The sequence below is a fragment of the Falco naumanni genome, chromosome 1 (genome assembly GCF_017639655.2).
Source record: "Falco naumanni isolate bFalNau1 chromosome 1, bFalNau1.pat, whole genome shotgun sequence".
Classification (NCBI taxonomy): domain Eukaryota; kingdom Metazoa; phylum Chordata; class Aves; order Falconiformes; family Falconidae; genus Falco; species Falco naumanni.
The window spans coordinates 23,379,997-23,400,301 of NC_054054.1; the positions used below are offsets into that span (position 1 = coordinate 23,379,997).

The 20,305-nt window shown below is 44.6% G+C and overlaps 1 protein-coding gene and 1 long non-coding RNA gene across 3 annotated transcripts; one reads left to right on the top strand and one right to left on the bottom strand.

Moving 5' to 3' along the window:
* Positions 1 to 29: 29 nt before the first annotated feature.
* CDKL2 (cyclin dependent kinase like 2) lies at positions 30 to 19,572 on the top strand. 2 transcript variants are annotated; one of them, XM_040585377.1, is made up of 13 exons: positions 30 to 142; positions 8,666 to 8,860; positions 9,754 to 9,932; positions 10,833 to 10,945; positions 11,259 to 11,398; positions 12,450 to 12,538; positions 13,058 to 13,184; positions 14,075 to 14,349; positions 14,822 to 14,912; positions 15,647 to 15,758; positions 15,880 to 15,986; positions 16,708 to 16,800; positions 18,435 to 19,572. In XM_040585377.1, exons 2-12 carry the CDS (start codon positions 8,828 to 8,830, stop codon positions 16,765 to 16,767), a joined length of 1,326 nt encoding a protein of 441 aa, XP_040441311.1. In that variant the 5' UTR covers positions 30 to 142; positions 8,666 to 8,827; the 3' UTR covers positions 16,768 to 16,800; positions 18,435 to 19,572. The 2 variants fall into 2 exon arrangements, with proteins under 2 accessions (XP_040441311.1, XP_040441304.1); XM_040585370.1 differs by lacking the exon at positions 30 to 142 and adding an exon at positions 4,268 to 4,582.
* LOC121084200 lies at positions 2,127 to 4,185 on the bottom strand. Its single transcript, XR_005826631.1, has 2 exons — positions 4,089 to 4,185; positions 2,127 to 2,808 (listed from the first exon to the last, which is right to left on the bottom strand). It is a non-coding gene; the product is annotated as an uncharacterized LOC121084200 (long non-coding RNA).
* Positions 19,573 to 20,305: the final 733 nt, after the last annotated feature.

Consider the following 20,305-nt stretch of genomic DNA (forward strand, 5'->3'; position numbering starts at 1 on the left):
CCCGGCGGCCGCCCCGCCCCCGCCCGGGCGCTGAGGGGGCGCCAAAGCACCCCAAACCGCCCGGCGTGGCGAGAGGGTGGTGCTGCGTCCCGGCAGACATGGGCATTTCGAAGGCTCTTCACCTTAAGGGTCAGCGCCGAAGGTATTTATTTCCCCTCCAGGTGTTGTCTTATGGGAAGAAAGGGTGGGTGAGGGCTTGAGTTGCCTGCTGCGGGTGGGAGCTGGGGAGGAAAGGCCTGGTGCCAAACTGAAGCGATGGAGCTTTGTCATCGGGGAAAACAGGATGGGTGAAAAAAAATAAGCCGGTTTACTACAAAACTGCCTTGGAAAGAAGTCAGTGACATCTCGTGATCAACTGTTTCATCACCACCGCATGCCACGGGTGTGATTTTTCTTTCTAAATGTACTTTATTCTCCTCCATTTTGTGGAATGAAGAGAAATAGGGTATAATGTGAAATCCTGCATCTTGGCATATGTTCATAACATCTTGTACTCTGTGTGTGAACAAAAGTTCCTGAAGTAAAAAAGCCAAACCCCACTGCTGTAATTTCAGCCCTAAAAGATCATTTGGGGCACCTGACCACTTCATCCCTGACTTGTCTGTCGTTGGATACTTCATTATCAAAAATATTAAGTAACTAGCTGTTTGTCTTCCTGAAGTGCAACAACAAGAACTGTGATGGGTGATTCTAGCAGATACCATGATGTCTGAAAATTTCTGGCAAGCAAAATAAAAAACCAAAATCAGAACTGACACCACATTGACATTCTCAAGATGAATGTTTCAGAGAGCTACAGCAAGACAAGCATGATGTGGAAGGCACACAGCACAGCCACATATTATTTAGTATGGAAAGCTAAACAATATATAAAAGAAATGCCATTGCCCCACATTCAAAGGATCCAGAATCCAGACTGACAAATTGTATCAGTTGCAGTCAGCTCAGAATACTGAAAATGTCTAACTTACACTGTAGGTACTTAGAAAATAAAACTATGCAGTATTTCATTGGTTTAGTATTTCATTGGCTGTGTTGACTGTAAGACTACCAATTTAATTCTCAGAAAAAGAAAGCTGTTCTAGCTATTGACTTTAAAACTCTTTTGCCCCTTTCTCATTAACCTGGGAGATGTCCTTTCCTATGGTCATGGAAGATCAGAAGAGCTCATAGTAGTCTGCATTTAAAAGAAAAAAAAATATTCCAGGGTTCCAAAGGCCAGTATGAAGAAGCATCGCCAGCAGCCACACTTTTGAGGAAAGGAATGGAGTCAAGGTCCCCGTTGGCTACAGGCATCACATTATGAGAGAAAAAACATGGTTTCTTTCACATTATCGAGACTGAATTTGGTCAATGCTGTTGAGATACCAACAGACTGTCAGACATACCTGGAGCAGGGGTACTATATGATTTAACAAAATACCTCATTTATTCTTCACCACCTTCAGTCTCTGTGGCTTTAAATTACAGCACCACACTGACACAAATCATTGGAAGTTAACAGTGACGTTATCTATATAAAAATAAAGATCACTCAAAATACAAACCTCAAAGCAACCTATACCCAAAAGGAATTGTCATCTTTAAGTTAGTTGCTGATGGTAAAAGCCAGCATTACTCACACAGCAGTGGGGCGGCTAGAATCTCTGATTAATAGAGATCCCGTTGAGATGGGGCACCGTCCGTAAACAAGAAAGGCTGGTTTCCCATATTGTTTGCTACAATTAAAATAAAATTCAAGAACCATCTGCACTGAGAGTGAGTTTTTGAAGCCTGTGTTCTGTGCCTTTTGTTTAAACAAGCCAAAATTGGTATCTTAAGCAATGGAAGAGTTAATTGGTTGCCAAGTTAGCTATCTATTAGCAGTGCTGAACAAATGCCAGGACCCAGAGAAGGCACTTGCTACAATAATGATGAGCAGCAGAAGCTGGGAGGAATATAATAAATTAATGACAACTGAGCTGCAATTTTTTTTCCTGGAAATGTAAGGTCAGCCTTGAAAGCTGCATTACAGTGATTGCATATAGGAAGTGGGAATAAGGGTGAAGGAGAAATAAAAAAAAAAAAAACAGAAATGAATTACAGAAGGTGACGCATTATCGACATGACTGAAGAGAAATAGGAGAAAGGTTTCAGAAAGCATTATTGGAATATTGATGCCTCATGATGCTATTTTCCAGGGAATTGGGCATTTTGGCAAGGTGTACACTGCTCCTCTCCCAAAGAGAAATGTTTCAGTAGCTAAACCTGACAGGTGTTCATAAATTTCTTCAGAGAAATTTCTTCTACAATACCCTAGACTATGAAATATAGGCCACAAAACTGAGAAGATAAATGTCTAGGAATTGACTGGTAAAAACAGAAGAGGAAAAGTGCATGATGGCCATGGGGTGTGACATTCTCGTAGCAACGTGGCAGGGCAGGAGTTACGCAGCTTTGCAGTCCTTGGAACAGACATAGCTGGTCTCCACTTCCTTTCTATTGCTTTAATCTCTTCTTTCCCGCACACACCCCCCCCTCCCCCCCCCCCCCTCCCCCCCCATCTGTAACATAGCACCTTTCAGGAATATCCACACAGAATGTCTTTGTTTCTGTAGTTGCAGTTTCTGATTGCTTTCTCCTGCACGCATCCTGCCATGCCACTTGTGTCCATGTCCAGAGCAAGACAAGTCAGTGTGAGAAAAAAGCCGTCAAGGGTTGCTCCATCAGTTGCTGTCACCAGTGTGCAGTGGAGAGAGCAAGGGTGTGTTGGATGAAGTCTCAATCAGTAAACCCACGTGCATGCTTCAACTTTGCTAGAAGCAGCCCCTGTTGAAGGAGATCGGTTACCTTCATGCTGTTAAAGTGTGAAGTTGCACATAACATCCAGAAACTGTTTTTAAAATAAAATGCACAGCAAGGGCACTGACAGACACCCATTTTAAAGCGTATTATTCCACCTTTATCATCGCCACATTCTTAGCAACATAAGCTGCCTCGTAACAGCACACAGCTGCTCAGGCACAGAATATTCATTAAATGATTTCATAGCATTTTTTTATTGTGGCACTCTGCTCACCACACGTTTTCATGCCACAATAAGGTTGCTTAGTCATTTGTTCTTTATGTATCTTAATGGCTTTAAGAAGAGAACCTCAGGGGAAAATGTTTTATAAGGCCTTTTTACTTGTTATAGCCAAGTAGATCTCCAGCAGGTCTTGGACACTGGCTTAGGCTGGCTTTGTTAGGAAGGAGTCTGGCATCTCTTGTGCCATCAGCTCCACAAATTTGGCTCCTGGCTGTTCCTGTTTTCCTAATACCTTGGCCCAAGACTGAATAGCAGTCCTAGATGGAGGGGATGGGGATGCAAAGGCCTTCAAGGCAAAGGAGGAAAGTTTGGGAGCAACAGGCCTTGAGGAATGTGATGCTGTTGTAATTGTGGATGGCGAGGTCACGGCATGACCAAAGGGCTCCCGAAAGGGCCTCACAGTCCAGCGGTGCAAATCCTTGTGTGCAGTCACTGCTGCGTAGAAAATGTTGTCCCCTTCTTCTGACAAGAATCTGGTCTTAAACCTTTTAATTAATGAACATAATTACCCTTGTCTACAGGGGCAGGTTTTTTTACATCAAATCAGTAGACATTCATTTGTGTGCTCAGTACCTTTTTTTGCATTTACTTGGGGAGAGAGACAGCTGACAGACAAGGCTTCCTGAGGGCTTCACTGGGCTCCACTGGTTTTGTAAAATTTTAGTACAGGATTTGCAGGCTGTTGTGTTTAAAGAAAACCGATCTGTTTTGATACAGTGTATCGATTCATTAGTAGCCAAGGAATCTCGTACAGCCGACACCAGTACCATGTGGGTTTGCCTTAGAAGAGGCATCGAACTTAACAATCTTTTTGTAAGAAAAGCGTAAAATATCAGGGCTACAGCCTTTGGCGCTGGCACAAACACACACGAGGCGGGCCCGTCAAGAAATAAACGAATAAACCGCGCCGGGCCCCCACGACCGGGCCGCAGCCCCTCGTCGCGACGGGGACACGCGGTACCTCCGGAACCCCGCCCCCGCGACCCCCCTCAGCCCTGCCTCCCTCATGGGGCCAGCCCACCCTCCTCATCCTCCTCCTCCTCCCGCCACGGCGGGGCTGCGGGCCGCTTCCCGGTACCGCCGGTTGCGGCAACTCGCCTTCTCCGCCCAGCCGCCCGCTCGGGTCTGCCGGGCGGCTATTGCGACAGGTGGGGCGTGCGCGACGGCTGCGCTTTACGGCGGGCGGTTGTTATGGTAACAGCGCCTTGGGTCCAGGCCTGCTGCTGTATAGCAGCGCTCGGTAAATCCCCGGTCCCTTCAGCCCGTCCCGGCGCCTTCAGCCCGCCCCGACGGTGTACCTAGCGGAGCTTTCACCGTCCCCGGCCTCCCCCAGGGAGAAAACTGGTCATGGAGAAGTACCAGGTGCTGGGCCTGGTGGGGGAAGGCAGCTACGGGGTGGTGACCAAGTGCAGAAACAAGGAGAGCGGGCAGATCGTTGCCGTCAAGAAGTTCTTGGAAAGCGAGGATGACGCGGTGGTGAGGAAGATCGCCGTGAGGGAAATCAAGCTGCTGAAGGTGAGCAGGGGACTGTGAGAGCGGCTGAGGGGAGCCGGCCTGCATTTGCCAGCAAAGTCTGACCAGAGCAATGGCTTTTTGATGGCCTTGTGTTTAAATTCGTAGCTCCTCGTTCAGCTGGGAGACGTTTATGTTGCAGTACAACGTCCGCCATGAGCCGCTGCACCGGGTTGTTAATACAGAGCGTGACTTTTTTTATTGTGAAGCTCCTGCAGTTACTACTCCAGCAACCCACCTTGCTGCAGGCAAGGGGAATGGTGCAGCCCAGCATGGGTGTTCTCTGGGGAGAGAGAGCAGCGGTGTGTCAGTCCAGCCTCTGCTGGGCTCGAGGTACCTCCTCATGGCACTATTTTGAAACCTATTCAGGTGTTTAAATACCTTTGTGAAGGCAAATGACTCCTTCAAGCAGAACAGTAACCTTCATGTCTGTGGTTGGAGGTTTTTCTTGCAGTAAAGGTGCTAGCTGGTATGGGTGAGATCTACCTGTAGGGACTTAATGGGCTCTTGGGAGGAAACTGCCTCTTATGACTCCTTAGTGGTCCTTTAAGGAGTGGTGTTTATTTGGTGAAGTTGTAGGATAGGTGTCAACTTAAGCCATTGGATCATTTTGAGAAGGAAACACAGCTTCCTGTGTAAATCTGACCATGATTTATGAAGTTTAACTAAGTTCAAATGAAAAAAGACTCAGTTGGGCCCTGTTTGTATTTCCATGAGCAACAGTTCATTTAGTCTTTGAGTTGTAACCTTGCAAAGCTGCATTTTCCCTTTGGCTGAGTGCTGTGCTTGAGTTGCCTTGTTAAACCTGACTTGCACAGAAACCTGCTTATGTGCCCTGTATTCAGCAGGGAAAGGTACAAGGAAGGGAGGCCCAAGGTCTCTACTGCTTGCTAGTAGTAATTGTCCTCCTCTGTGTTGTGTATCAAATTCAGTGCCAGCTGGCATGGTGTCCTCTGCTGTTTGAGTGCATGATTTGCCAGGTATCAGTTGTGGATGCTCTATACTCACCTAAATGTCCAGTCGCCCTTTAGCCTGTTGGCTTCTTATCAGCAATGTTATGTGGTGTAGCCTCATTGCATGGGTTGGTTTGTTAGAAGTGCTTCTCTTCATGGGCTGTAGATACTCTGGGAAAATACCCAGGAGCTGTAGATAAACAGAATTTTGTGTGTATGCTCTTCAGTGTTCTGTCATGTGGTCTTTCTGCTTCCTGTCTTGTCTTTGTTGCAAGTTCCTAAACTGTTTTACTGCCATTTTTTTTTCTGCTGCATGTCTTTGTGAATAGGATGCTAAGAATGCAGGGTGGCATTTTGTGCCAAGACATACATCCTTTGTTCCTTTTGCTTTTTTGACCACCTCCAGCTCCTGTGTTTAGTAGCAGTAGTTGCAGCATTTTCCTTCTTCCCTTGTCCCACAGGTGGTATGCACAGAAGGGTGCTTGTCTCTGTGCGTGAGCACATGGTAGCTTTGAGCATTGGGACACAGGTGATGTGTCTGGTGAAGAGATGAAGGAAAGTCTTATTACAAGTTGGAATGCATCTAGGCTTTTCCTCTGATGCAGGATGTTCTAGAGATGGGAAATACATGAAGACCCATCTTCTCTCCTCTTGGCTGCCACAAGTGTCTCTTTGCAAGTCTGCCAGACTATAGTCCCTGTGCTTCCCTGGGGGGAAGTGATCTCTGCCATCACTGCAAGAGCTACAGACCCTTAGAGTTCATAAAAATGTACATGCTGGAGCTTGAGAGGCAGCCAGCAGCTGAGTGTTGTCCCCTCAACTGTATTGAAGCAGATGTGTGTGAGTCTGGATTGTACCTGATCTGTTGGCCAAGCTTGCTTAGTTATTGAGTCAGAGCGTGTACCACCTCCCAGGTGGTGGTGGGAACTGGTGTGTTTTCCTGGGTGAATGGGAACTTGCCAAGTTCCCATTTCCATGTATACCTCAGCCAGTGTGGCCTCTCTCAGTGAAAATAAACATCTAGACATTTAATCTTTTGGTAGTTTCTTCACTTGCATGCTTCCTATGAATCTTTTTTTTTTCTTTTTATTTTTATTATTATTTCCTTTTTTAATTTATTTTTCTTTTCTCCTGTTCTGGAGTTGGGGAGAAATTTAATTGTGGCTGAAAACAGCAAAACCTCGTCAGGTGTCCTGTGCTGGGAAGAAGTTATTCTTGAGAAAAGAGCTTTTTTGCTCATTGAACATCTTTTCTAAAATCTTCACTTTTTAGACCTTCTAAGAAATCTGGGTCTTTGACAGATCCAGGCGCAGGTTGGCTGGCACTTCCACTGCACTGTCAGAGCATTTCCCCTACAATTTCCTGCTTTGGACAGTCTGCAGTCCTTTTGCATTTTCCTGTGTGTGTTGTGATCCCTGGGCTATGGTGCAGCCTTCAGGCAGCCTCCAATGTTTCCCTGCTAGGCTCCAAGCTAATAAATAACTGGGCATTGTAGCATGGTCTGTTTTGTTGCAGTGGTGTGTGATAAACCGGTGTTACAAATGTGTAACCAATTGGAGGTGGATTCTTGTCAGGTCAGAATGTGATGACAAAGTAGCTAGAAAATACAGCTGCTTTTTTTTTTTTTTTTTTTTTTTTTTCTCTCTCTCTCTAAACTATATTCAGCATTCCCCTCTGCATAATACTGGGGAAAAAAAATTTCTTCAAATCCTTGACTGGTCAGTTTTCACTGTGAATCCACTAGACACAGTTTAATAGAGGCTGTTTAATTGTTAACACTATTACAGGTAAGAATGCTGAACATTCCTTTTATCTATTTACTGTGCTTTTATTGTGGCACATGTTAGTTGCTGTAAATATGTATAAGCTGGCAGTGCCAACAGAAATGCTTTGGGTATGGTAGGAGCTTAAAAGTAAAGTCTTCTGTTGGCCTTACTAGAAAAAATTAAGATGCAGACACTGTAGTTGGTGATGAATTGGCAGCGAGGTAGAACTGAGAGGTATTGCAGCTGCCTTTGCTTTGCTTTTATATGGAGGTGAACGATATTTTTAAGGCGACACCCTGGAGAAAGGAGTAACAGAGAGGAATAAAACTTCCTGGAAAAAATGCGGGAGAAAAGAGATTAATCAGCTTTGGGTTGTTGGGAAGGGCAAAAAGTGTTTTGTTTTAAGAAAATTAAGAGCTGTCTTCAGCAATCCTTTGAATCCTGACTGGAAAGGGTAGCTAGCTAGTGTTGCTCTTCATGCCGTGCTCTGAGGGACCAGGCAGGGTGGCACAGTGTTACTTGGTCACCTTGATGAGAGTATCTCCTGAAGGAGTTCGAGCCACAGATCCAGCCCAACATTACAGGAACAAGCTGTGTTTGAGCCACAGATACAGCCCAACCTTTTACAGGAACAAGCTGTGTTTATTGCTGCTTGAGCTGTTTGTAAGCAAAACTAGCAAGGAGTCTGTGCAGCTCACCAGTCATGGTTAAATGCCCTGTTATTCTTCTTGCAGTGGTCAGAGACATACTTGGCAGCATGCTGAACTTTATAGTATAAACCATCTTGCTTTGTCTTTCCTGCTAGCTCAGGGACCTGTGGATTTTCCTTTGCTACGGCAAGTCTTTGTGGGAGATGTTGTTAGGTGCCTGCTGTCTCTCATGTAACACATGCTCCTCTGGAATTCTTCTTGACTTCCTCAAGATTTCTCTTATGTGGAACATAAGCTTGCTCTAAAGCTTGTCACAATCAGGGCACGAGTTATCATTGCCTCTTACGTGAGGAGAGTATTGTAAGAAGCAGAACACATGAGATTTTCCAACAACAGAACAGTGTATTTTGGGCATCCCCATTAAGAAGAAATGTCCTTAGTGTTTTATCTATTTTTACGTTACAAAACCAGGTGCCTGCGTATATGAGGTGGTGAAAATCCTCCAGATAATGTTAAAAAACTAAAATAAAATCAGAAAAATAAAACCTATTCTAAAATATCAGTGGGCTGATTTTAAGAGTAAATGAATGTGAGTGCCATGACAAGGGGAGCATTCCAGGGCAGTGCACTGGCTGGGTTGCAGTTAAAAGTATCTGGTTGCAGTTTACCCATTATATGCTGTCAAGCTCTCACAAAATATTTCCTGTTTTATAACAGCAACTCAGGCATGAGAATCTCGTGAACCTCCTGGAAGTATATAAAAAGAAGAAACGATGGTATCTGGTGTTTGAATTTGTGGATCACACGGTGCTTGATGACCTTGAGGCATTTCCGAATGGACTAGACTACAGCAGGGTTCGGAAATATTTATTTCAGATTATGAGAGGAATAGCATTTTGTCACAGTCATAATGTAAGTATGCACAAGTAGTCAGCTCTGCAGTTAACCTTGAATGAATAGATACAGAAGCGTGTATTGTTGATATATATTAAAATTTAGAGAAATAAAGCTTTGGCTGAAAAGAAAGAGGCAGAGCAGAAGGCCTGGACTGAATTCCATAGAAAATGTCAGAGCTTGATGTCAGCTAATCAGTCTGTCTCGGTATCTGTGAGTGTTCCAAAGGAAGGGTCCAGAGCTCCACAGGAATTCAGTACTTGGTGGCACCTTATAGTAGGATGGCTTATCTTGCAGAGGGAGATTGTTTCTCCTTCAAAAGTTTGGTTCTGATAGTGTCAATGTAAACATGTAGGCTTGCTTCTTCTCTTCAGTATTTTTAGGTTTTTGTTCTCAAGTGATTTCTAACACGTCTGCCAATTTAATCCTAGTTGTGTAACTGTATACATAAACACACACGCATTTGTGTATTTTTATGTCTAGGAAAATGTGTTTCATGAATTCCTGGAATACTCTTCACATTTAACTGCAGGACATGCCGATGGCCCTTGCAATACAGCTTTTAAACTTGTGGTCAAGGCCAGATTTTCAAGCATAATAAATTGTGCCTGTTAAAATACCTGTAGTAAATACAGGTGTAGAACATACATATGGCTGCAAAGAGATACATGAAATAAACATTTATGTGTGCAAAAAATTAGAGGTTCTGTGTTTACCTGTGCACTTGGGTCAGTGCTTGTTCATTGACTGTATGTACGTAGCTGTATTTTACAGACTCTGTGTGTTTCCCATGCCTGCAAAAATGTAATTTTCTACCTGGATGTGAGGAAGCCACTATTTTTGGTGAGCCAGTCAATTTACTCTGTAGAAACAGGGAGTTTATTTGTCTTGACTTGCTTTTCTCTGTGCAGATCATACATCGAGATATTAAGCCAGAGAACATACTAGTCTCCCAGTCGGGAGTTGTAAAACTATGTGACTTCGGATTTGCCCGTACTTTAGCAGCTTCTGGGGAAGCTTACACAGACTATGTGGCAACCCGATGGTACAGAGCTCCAGAGCTGCTGGTGGGAGATATCAAGTATGGCAAGTAAGACTGACATGTGAGGCTGCAGAAGGGTTGTGGGCTTGTGGGGAGTATGGAAAGGGTTGCTCTGCTTTTTTGGGAGGCAGGGGACTATTGCTTGGCAAACAGGTTAAAGAGAATGCTGTTCAGCATTCCCTGATTATTCATTTGTAAAAGTTTAAGCCTTCCTGTTCTCTTTCCCAGTCTGCAGCTAACTACTGCAAGTTTTCCTGGCTCAAAAGCCAAGGAGAGTCTTCAGAGTTCCTGGTCCGGTGTCTATAGGAGCTTTTCAGCTGCCAATGTTAGTATTGGGGGAGGCTATGATAGATCTCCCTCCTGTACAGATGGGGGCGTGGAGGGAAGCCAGACAAATCCCTCCAAACAATTCTAGATAGAGGTTTCAGGAGTGAGGAAGTGGGATGAATGCGTTTTTTCTTACTGGGATCCCCAGTGCTGCAAAACCAGGTCAGAACTTAAACTATATAATTCACAGGTCTGTCAGTATAATCATGCAGGTTTCTGTATGTGCCTGAATTACTTAAATTAATTTTCAGTAAACTTGCCTGAAGAGCAGATGCCTGCAGAAAGAGGAGCTGCTTACCTTTGCGCTCTCTAAAGTGCAAGATTTGACTAATATGTTATGTTGTATGACTATTTTTAAAGCACTGGGTTTTGGAACCTGATTTTACATCTGTCAGACTTCTGCTAGCAGTTGTCTGCTTCAGGAGCTGAATCTTTGCCCTTCATCAGAGCACTTGTAAGCTTGGAAAACAGCTGTCTTGCTGTTTAGGGGGGCAGAGCTGCCTTCAGGCCTTGTACCCAGCTGAAGAAGTGCTGTGCACTGGCCTGGCTCAGCCTGGAGATCAGAGACAAATGAAGCCATGCTGAGCTGGGGTGGTGTTTTGTTTGTTCATTTTTTCCCAGGGCTGTGGACGTGTGGGCTATTGGCTCTCTGATAACAGAAATGCTCACAGGAGAACCCCTTTTCCCTGGAGATTCAGACATTGACCAGCTCTACCATATCACCAAGTGCCTGGGTAAGAGCAACCTGTCAGGCTCCTAGTGCTTGCTTACTAATGAAGGGGTCAAAAATATTTTGACAGGGGGAGGAGGGTGTGAAGAGAAAAGCTGTGCTGAACTGTTTCTGAGCGCACATACTCTTAGTGCCTTTTACAAAAGGGGAGCTAGGAGCTTGTGAGTACAGTATCTGCTCATGATGCCCAGATAGAAAGAGAATGACCCAGACTGTAGCAATTATAGTAGTTCTCACCTGGGATTTCAGCCTCTCAAATGTTTCATGGAACTGTTCTGTGTTTCTTCCATGTGGTTGCTTTGCTTGTGTGATTCCAGGTAACTTAATTCCAAGACACCAAGAGTTATTCTATAAAAATCCCCTCTTCGCTGGCATGAGGTTGCCTGAAGTGAAAGAGGCCGAATCTCTGGACAAACGATATCCCAAGCTCTCTGCTGCAGTGCTAGATTTAGCCAAGGTGATTAACTGATCGTTTGCTGTGAATGTTTCTGTATTTATTTGTCCTTCACTTTGGGGAGCTGAATACAGCCTACAGAAAGGGCTGGGGCTGTTAAACTGGCTTTGCCTCGACTGCCCATGCAATGAGCTACTGCTTGGGTTTGTAGCTTAGTGAGGGCTGCAAGGATACAACAGCTACCATTTGGGGTGACAGAGGAGCCTAAGCCAGGCATCTCCAGAGCCAAAATGGTCACTGTATACCCTCCGGGGAGGATTTGTAGCATCTAGTGCCCCACTGATTAAGTTTTCTAAGGAGACTTGGAAGGTGAAGAAGAGCTTCACGTGTTGAAAGCATTCCCTGTATGCCTCACTGCATCAGTTGATCTTTTGAAAGGTCTCCCAAGAAGCTTTGCCCCTTAGCTGCTACCTAAGTGGATGCTTTGTAGGTAATGGCCAGCCCCTTAATGCTTCCTTGCTAGCAGAGCTGTGTGGATATGGGGTTGCCTGCCAGCCCTCCCTTTACCTGCTGGTGGAGGCACTGCAAGCAGATAGGTTTGGATGAGATGGCATCCAAACGTGTCCTTTGCTCTTGGAGCTGTATATCTGCTATGTGGGAGTTAGGAAGCCTACGTACTAGATTCTGGACAATCCTTCCAGGGAGTGTTTTCTGTGCTTTCATACAGTAGTCTGGAGCACCGATATGTTGGGTAACTAAAACAACCTAAAAACAACATGGCTGTATCTGAAATGCCTGATGTTCAAAACAGATTCTAAAGCCATAGCCAAACAAATGTAACTGAAAACAAGGGAGGTTTACTGAGAGCAGAGCAATCTATTTGTATGACAGGTATTCCCTGTGCAATGAGTCTTTGTGAGCATTGGTAATTAGAATGGAAGCAGTCAGCAAACATTAAACTTTTTTGACAGTGGTGTCTCTTGGGTTCATCTCAATATAACAGGCCCTAGAAGGGAGAGTTTTGCAGCTCTTTTCTTGACTTCACTTGGAAACACTAAAGCCTTTGTTTCATCTCTAATGTATTTGCCTTCTACTGTGTATGTTTATTTGACAGAAGTGTTTGCAAATTGATCCAGACAAAAGACCATCTTGTGCTGAACTCTTGCAGTGCGATTTCTTTAACAAGGATGGATTTGCTGAAAGGTAAACAGTTCATTTCTTGCTCAGAGAATGCTGATACTAGAAGGACATTAAGCAGTTGTGCTGGAAGATTGCATGCTGGATTTGCAGAGCTGACAGCCACTGGAATATCTTGGGTTTGTTTGGTTTTAGCCTTCCTGGAAATAGGAGAACAGTTGAAAGGGAATGCATTGTAGTGGCATGTTTGCCTCCTTACCTTGTCATGATGTTAATTCATTGCTGTGCATGCCTGGAGTCACACTGTCTTGGGTAGCATAGTCTTACACTGTATTCACTTTATGCATCTAGGCCAGGCTGGGATACAAACACTTTTATTGCTGTAATGGAAAAGCATGTGCTTGTATGATTTTATTTACTTTAATGGATACATCATATTTGGCTGGCTTCTCATTAGTTAAAGGCATGGTTTGTTTGATTGCTTAGAAGGCTATAGGAGCCTGGGCTCTAATGGTGATGTTGAGATTAACAGAAGCCTTTTTTTCTTTTTTTTTTTTTTTTTTCCCCTCCCCATCTCCGATGTAGATTTGCTCAGGAGCTTAAATTAAAGATTCAGAAAGATGCCAGAGACCATCAATTACAAAAAAAATCAAAAATCAGCAAAAGGGACAAAGATGATGTTTTAGAAGAAAGAAAAATGCTTGGTGTCCGGGTTAGTCCATCTTGATTTTTCAAACTTGGTTGCTTGTTTTTCTTTCATGTTTTAAAATCACTAAGTACGTATGTGCTGCAGTTTTAAGTTCATAGCAAAAATAGAAGCATTATTGTCAATTTCATTTTTTTAAAAAAAGACTAGATAAGTGTGCTGTCTCAGAGAAGCTCACCTTTGTAAGTCACTCTGAGTCTAAACAGTGCTGAAGACCTTGTTGCCTGATTCAAGGCAGTTCATGAGGCCTCTGTGCCCACAGCTGTGACACTTGGTGCAATGCAACCCACACACTATTGTGTGAAAGGTCTGTGCCTTTGATTCTGTTTGGCTGCTACAAGGGTTCTTTAGCGCTCAGCTTGGCAGTCTGTAAGTGGCTATTTGGCCAGTCCCTTGCAGGTAAACTACATAGTGATGCAGTTATGGGCAAATACAGAGCTGAAGGGAGAGTCAGTTGGGAAGCATAAGTCATCCTAAATCACAAAAATGTGCTTGTGTGCTGCTCTTTACCCTTGTCAAACCCTATCTCCAAAATTACATATTTTGGTTTCAATCAGATACTAAGGAGTAGAGGCTTCAGAGTGACTTCGAGGTGACATTAGGCTCAGTTCTTATTTAATTTCTTTGGAAGTGACACAGGATACGGCTGTTCTTCCGCCATCATTTCTGATCTCATTGTAAGGTGACTTATTTACAGAGGGTGCTGGAACCCTGACAAGTCTCCTCCTGTCTGATGGAAAACAGAGGTTTTCTACTAAAAACAATTCCATCTCCATCAGATCCTTGCAGGATCATGCGGGTTTAGGCTTTTGACTTTTTTTTTCCCCCCTGCGTTCCTCTAAGCTACTCTTTAAACACGGCTGTAAGAGAAAGACAATGCTTATCTTCCCAAACAGGATTTCGGCATTGACCCAAAGAGCAGAGATGCAAAGCTATTAAAGGCGAAGCACTCTAAAGCTGATGCAGAGAAAACAGACCGATCCTCCAACCTGAGCTCCCTCTATGACAGTGCGATCAACCCATTTAAAATAAGCCCTCAAACCAGCCTAAAAGATTCCAGCGGCAGCTTGGAGTATGCCAAGAATGCAAGCATAGTTATCCCTCCCATCAACCAGAACTTTTCTCCCACTGCAGTTGGGATGGGTCCTGTGCCTGGGAACCTTAATTACAGGTATGGGAAAAGACCTGAAAGAGGTTGTATCCATCATCCCTGTTGCTGAGGAGCTGTAATGTCCTGAGAGAGGTGCAGGGTGTTGATATGGGAATGTGAGATGTGGGTTTGGGACAGGACACAGCTAGGAACAGCTCTTGGGTGGAGGATTGTATGGGGATTGGAAAGCTCAGCTTCACCTCGAATAGCTGTGCATGTCCACACAGGCACAGGGTCCCTGTGTTTCTGCGTTTGGCAGAGCTCTACTGAACAGCAGCAGTTTGCCAGCTGCTGTGACACTGTCCTTTCTTTGAGTCGTGGCTTGTCGTTGGGACCAAACTTCTCTGTTAACTAAGCTCACAAAGGATATTCTCCCCGTGAGCCTTCTTTCTGAGCATTTAATGACAGTGTTTCTGGATGTCTTGCCTTTGTTCTTCTTATACTCACCATCTTACCCCAGTTAATGCAAAATTTGGGGCATTTTTGATTGCAGAGTTGATGAAAAGAGTAAAAAATACCTGAACCCATTTCTAAAGCAACGGAAGTATTCTCCAGCAGGCCATTACACTGTAAGCTTGACATCGGTAAGTCGCATGTCTTTCCTTCTTGGCAAAGCAAAAATAAATTCTGAACTCAAGTGTGTGTTTTATTGTCAAGAATCCCATCTGTTGCAGCCTCCACCAAACCACTTCCTACAGGTGTGTCGTTTGTTGTCCTTTGCTAGTAGCTATCTTCTATATGAAACATATTTTGTGTCAGAGGACAGTTTTGAATGAGGGGAGCAACCCAACACAGTGTATCTGTGAGACTTGGAATATATCCATGGCCTCCTGCCTGGCCAGGAAAAGTAGACCATGTGTGCTGTGCTATTGAAGCAGAATTGAGGATTTGGATTTAACATGGTCAGGCCCTTACTTAGTCATGTCTGAAATGCATTAAAAATTGATAATGAAAACAAGTGAGATGGAAAGCTTTCCATTGCACTCACTACCTAGGCAATATTCTTTCCATGACAGCAGGAACATTTGCCTGTTTACAGGTAACTAATCCGAGCCATTCTCCAAGTGCTGTATTTTGTCTCTCTGAAAGCAGTCTCGCTTAGATAATTTGGTGGGTTTTTGCTGTGGATGTTCCATTGCATAATGTATAAATGACAGTTGAGCAGAATGGATTCTTTCACACACATTAGAGTCTTCTTTTCTTCTTGCGCAAGTTCCAACTACAGCAGAACATTGCTGCATTGACACATTTTTAACCTTGAGAACGGCTTTGTTTTTTCTATGTTTTCATGAGCTTGTACTTATGCCCTTGATTACAGGTTACTAATGAAAAAAACATCATTCAGGCAAATAGGAAAAAATGGGAATATTCCAAGACAGATGTACGTTTGCCAGAACTAAATCACCTCCCTGAACTGAGAGGAGTGGAAGGTATGAGCCTTGATGCCTTCTAAATAAAACCTAGAAACTAATTAAGTGGCAGAAAGTAGTGTGCATTACGGCAGTAAGCTCTTACTTCCTTAACATTGTATACCTTGGTTGTGTTTTGCAGCGTGGCATCCCAGATTTCTGAAAAAGGAAAACAAAACAGTTTCGGAGTCCCGTGTCCCCTCCCTTGCTGCTATTGACCTCCATAACCCAAGTCTGGCCTCACAGCAGGTAACAAAACAATGAAAGAGTTTGTGCTGCTCTGTATTTGTTTGGTTCAAGACTTTCTGAACAGCTTGACCAAAAAATTTCCAGTGTGACTCTAACAGAAGCAGAACTTGGTTTCTTAACTAAGTAAAAGGACCTGAGGCCTTATGCTGCGGGCAAAGAGAGGGGTCATGGATGAAACACGGGGCTCTATTTATCTCTCTGAGGTTAACTGAATACTAGATTCTCACTGCTAAGACAGACAACATGAATTGTTGCTATTTCAGCTGGCTGGATCAAGGTGGAATTAAGCCTGATTTACCAGAGTTGAAGAGAGGCCAGGAGGGACGTGTCCTGTGAGGAGAACTGTTCTGGCTATGTTAGATGTTGGGGGGCTGAGTGCAGTAGGGAGGGAGAAAGCATAGGAGTCAGGCATAGGGAGAGAAGGGGATATCTTGCAGCTCTCTTTAAGATTAGTTCCTCAGTAACATTGAAATGTAGTTTGAGAGGAAGTAATTCCGTAGGCAGTCACTTTGGCCACTTTGCTTACAGCTGAGATGCAGCAGACTGTATGGGGGGGGAGAGGGGCAGGGGAAAGCATTTTTGAAGTCTAATTATCAAAAAACAGATTTGTATTAAGTTACATGTTGGCATTGCATATGTCCCTAGAAGGTGGTTTCTGATTGTTCTATTTATACTACACTTGGAAATGGGCATTCTTTTTTCTTTCTTTCCCAATTTACAGTTGTCAGGGACCTTGATGCCTGATACATCAGAAGCCAGCTTCCCCAGAGTTGAGCACTAGCCTTAAGGAGAAGATCACACTTGCCTGTAAAAGGTAGGCTTTAATTTCTGCTGCGTGGTCTTCTGGTGGCTTTCAAATGGATAGTTTCATGAATGCTTACCTAGTGGGGAGGTGCAACAGAAAAATCTTTTTACCCTTCACATTCTCAGGACACCTAGCTATGACAGACCTCTTAGTGAGGGCAGTGCACAGGTTTCTTTATGGATATTGAAGTTGGCTGTGCCAGGTAAATCGTTTTCCTGAGCTAAGGTGCTGGACATTGGTATCAGAAATTAAGCAGCTCATGAAGTTGGGGGTTGAGCAAACTGATAGAATAACAAAAAGGGGAAACTGGCTGCCTTCACATGAGGAGTGGAAAAGATGGGTTGTATGCACAGCACTGTCAGGTGCATCACAGAAAATGGACTTTCTTGCAAGAAGGGAGAGAAATGTTTTGGGGAGCTTAACACTAGGAAAAATTTTAGTAACTATGTCATGCAATCTATATTTATTTAATGTAGCTGTTGATAACCTCAGTGCTCTGCAAGCATGAGACAGGAGTCTGGGAGAGAAGGCTGCTTAGGAAAAGTGCTGTCTGTGTCATTGACTTGTAGTCTTAAAATTGAAGTACCAAGTTTGAACTCTGTGCCACTCTAGTTGCACTTTCACTTAGCATTGCATCTCATCATTCGAGGTTGAGAGGCTTTTAAATGTGGTTTTAATGGTTTCTCATCTTGCCCATTGAGAGACATGCAGTTCCATAAATAAGTAATTTTGTCTGAAAGAAGACTCATGGAAAAAATTGTTTTGCTTTTTTTGTATTGGGGTATTTTTACCTCTCATTGCTCAGCATCTTCCAGGGAGCCTGCTGTTGTGTTGGAGTGTTGTCTTATCCTCTTGAAAGCAAGAACTGCAGTGCTTAGCTGAGGGTTTTTACTCTCATGATCACCCCTCTTTCCTCACTGAGGTTGGGCAGAAGGACTGCATCTTCTGGAGGGCGCAGAAGCTGGGGAGAATAAACAAGGTGCTTTGGAAGGGTCTTCAGAGGCTGTGCTCTGAAATCTCACCAGCTCTATTGGAACCTTCCATCCCATATACATGGGCTTTACTCAGTGCTCTGGGTACACTGGCTCTGCCGGCCTGGACATGATCACACACCTGCCCCTCTGGGGATACTCCCTGTGGTTGCAGGGACCACCAGGCACTGCAGACTCCCTCCGCTCTTACTCGGTGTTAGTTACAGATAGCCACAAGCATGTCGTGGTAATACTGCTAACATGCAGGCTGCAAACTGCGCATCTTGTTTTGTTCTTTTGGGCTCTGGTATTTCCTTTTTTAGGAGAGGGAGCAACTGCTGATTGAAATCTCTGCACCAGTGCTGCACAGGCTCTTAACCTGTATGAGTGTATTTGTCACTTATATTCACATGATGTGATGGCTCATATGCTACTAGGAAGAAAGAAGAAAAAACATTGGGATGGGAAGCAATCCTGATTAATAGAATTGGGGTGGGAGGGAAGAAACCTTACTAAAGTAGTCTCATCTGTGAAGCACAGAGGTGTAAGTGCACAGCTTTAGCAAGGTAAGGATGTGTAATAAATCAAAATAAAGGAAAGACCTCATCAGGGAGTACCTCTGTGATCTTCTTAGCCTGTCTGTGACATCATTCTTTTGTCCTCTTGATGCAGGTGGCTGAAACAGTGGGAACAATCCATCGGAGTTTCCAGGTGCTAAAGGTGCAAGGTCTCTGCAGGAGAGAGGAAGATCCCGTAGTCTCTCGTTAGTGCAGCAGGCTGTCGTGGGAAGTGACTGAGGTCCAGTCTGAGGACAGAGCCCGCACCGCCATTGCTGCTGGATTTCTTGCGTGCAAAACAGCTCCTGAAATGTTGACTTTTTGGCCTGAGGCCAAGTGTTGTCTGAGGTTGCTCAGAAAAGAATGGCGGTTGTTGGTGTGTGGCAAGGGCAGATGCTGGTTGGGAGGGTTTTGAAGGAAGCTGGGGTTTCTTTTGTCTAACTGCTGCCCTCTGGAGGGATTTCTTTTTAAAGGAATAGCGAAGAGAGTAGATAGCTGCTGAATTTGCCATATTTTGGTGGGCTACCTGATCTGCATTGGAAAGCACTTTTGCCTTGACAAAAACATCAGTGAAGAAAACATTTGTGACAATTTCTCAATGCTTAAATGTTCCCAGCTATTCCTTTGAAACCCTTACTAATGTTCAGCAGCATGCATGACCTTGCATTAGGTTCCTTTTCCCCTCTGTGCTTTCGTCCCTGTCTTTGGGCAGTTGTCTTTGGGGTGTTTAACTGGGCCAGTGGTCTGGCCACACTGGGTGAATGTCTGGCAGCTGTTACTGGTGAAGGAAGAATATCGGTGTAAAATACCAAGCTGTGATGTGGATGGCATGTGAAATGGCTTCTGTGAGCGCTCAGTAACTGGCTTAAGTCATCGGTCCTTTAGGTCCCTGTGGGGAATGGGACACATAAGTGTATAACTCAGCAGTGGCTTGTGGGGAGAGAAGGGTGGCATCGCTTTTATCTTGGGACTGTTACACCATTTTTGCTTAACTGCCCTCAGGTTGGCTGTAGTCAGTTCTATGGTGTCCCTGCGTTCCTCACAACTGTTTTCTGGCAGCTCGAGGCTTCTGTCGCAGTTCACACCCCTGTACAGTGTAGTTAATTTTGGAATTTGTCTTTCCACAAAACACGGCCTTTCCTATCAATGTATCGTGGCAAAATACAGTATGGGTATCATTGGATTTAGAGCTTTGTGGCTATGCTGTGTTTTGACATGTACATTAAACTTTGTAAATAAAAGGGATTCAATTCTTGCTACTAGTGTGTGCTCACTTGGTTTTCCCTGGACTTGGTGTTATACCTGCTGATTTGTATTGGTGGCATTTGAAAAAGTTTGGCATTTAAAAATAAGTGCTGAAATCTGGCATTGAAAAATAGGACTTTTGACTCAGTTATTTAATAGTTGACACCGAGTTTATTGCAACCATTTACAAGTGCAGGTTCCTAATGTCCCTCAGCAGCATCTGGACAGCACGTAGCTGACCATGCTTATCCAGTGTGCTCTTGACCTTCCCAGCTTGGCTGGCTGACTGGGTGATAGCCTGGTGATGTTCCCGTTGCCCTGCTTTTTCTTTGCCACTAACTATAAATTGCTCCACGGTAGCCCACAGCAAATGCTCTCAGCTGGCCGTAGCAGTCACTTAGCTAGCCGTGGGCAAATGCAGCCGAGCTACTTGCCTGAAGTTCTCCACGGCTCCAGCCGGGGCCAGGTGCCTCTCCCAGCGCCAGCAGAGGTGCTCGGCCTCAGCACCCGCGGGCAGTGAAACGGCAACCAGCCCCTCCTGGGAAACGCTTGGGGGGAACCCGGGCTGCCCAGCTAAGGGCTGCCTTCCCCTGCGCTGCAGCGCACGGCCAAGAGTCTGGGCTTTATTATGGCGGGGGGGGGGGGGGGGAACTGCACCCTGCTGCCAGCTGCCTGCCCGGCGCCCAGCTCCCGGCGGGGCGGAAGCGGAAGCGGAAACGACGGGGCGGCCGGTTGGGTGCG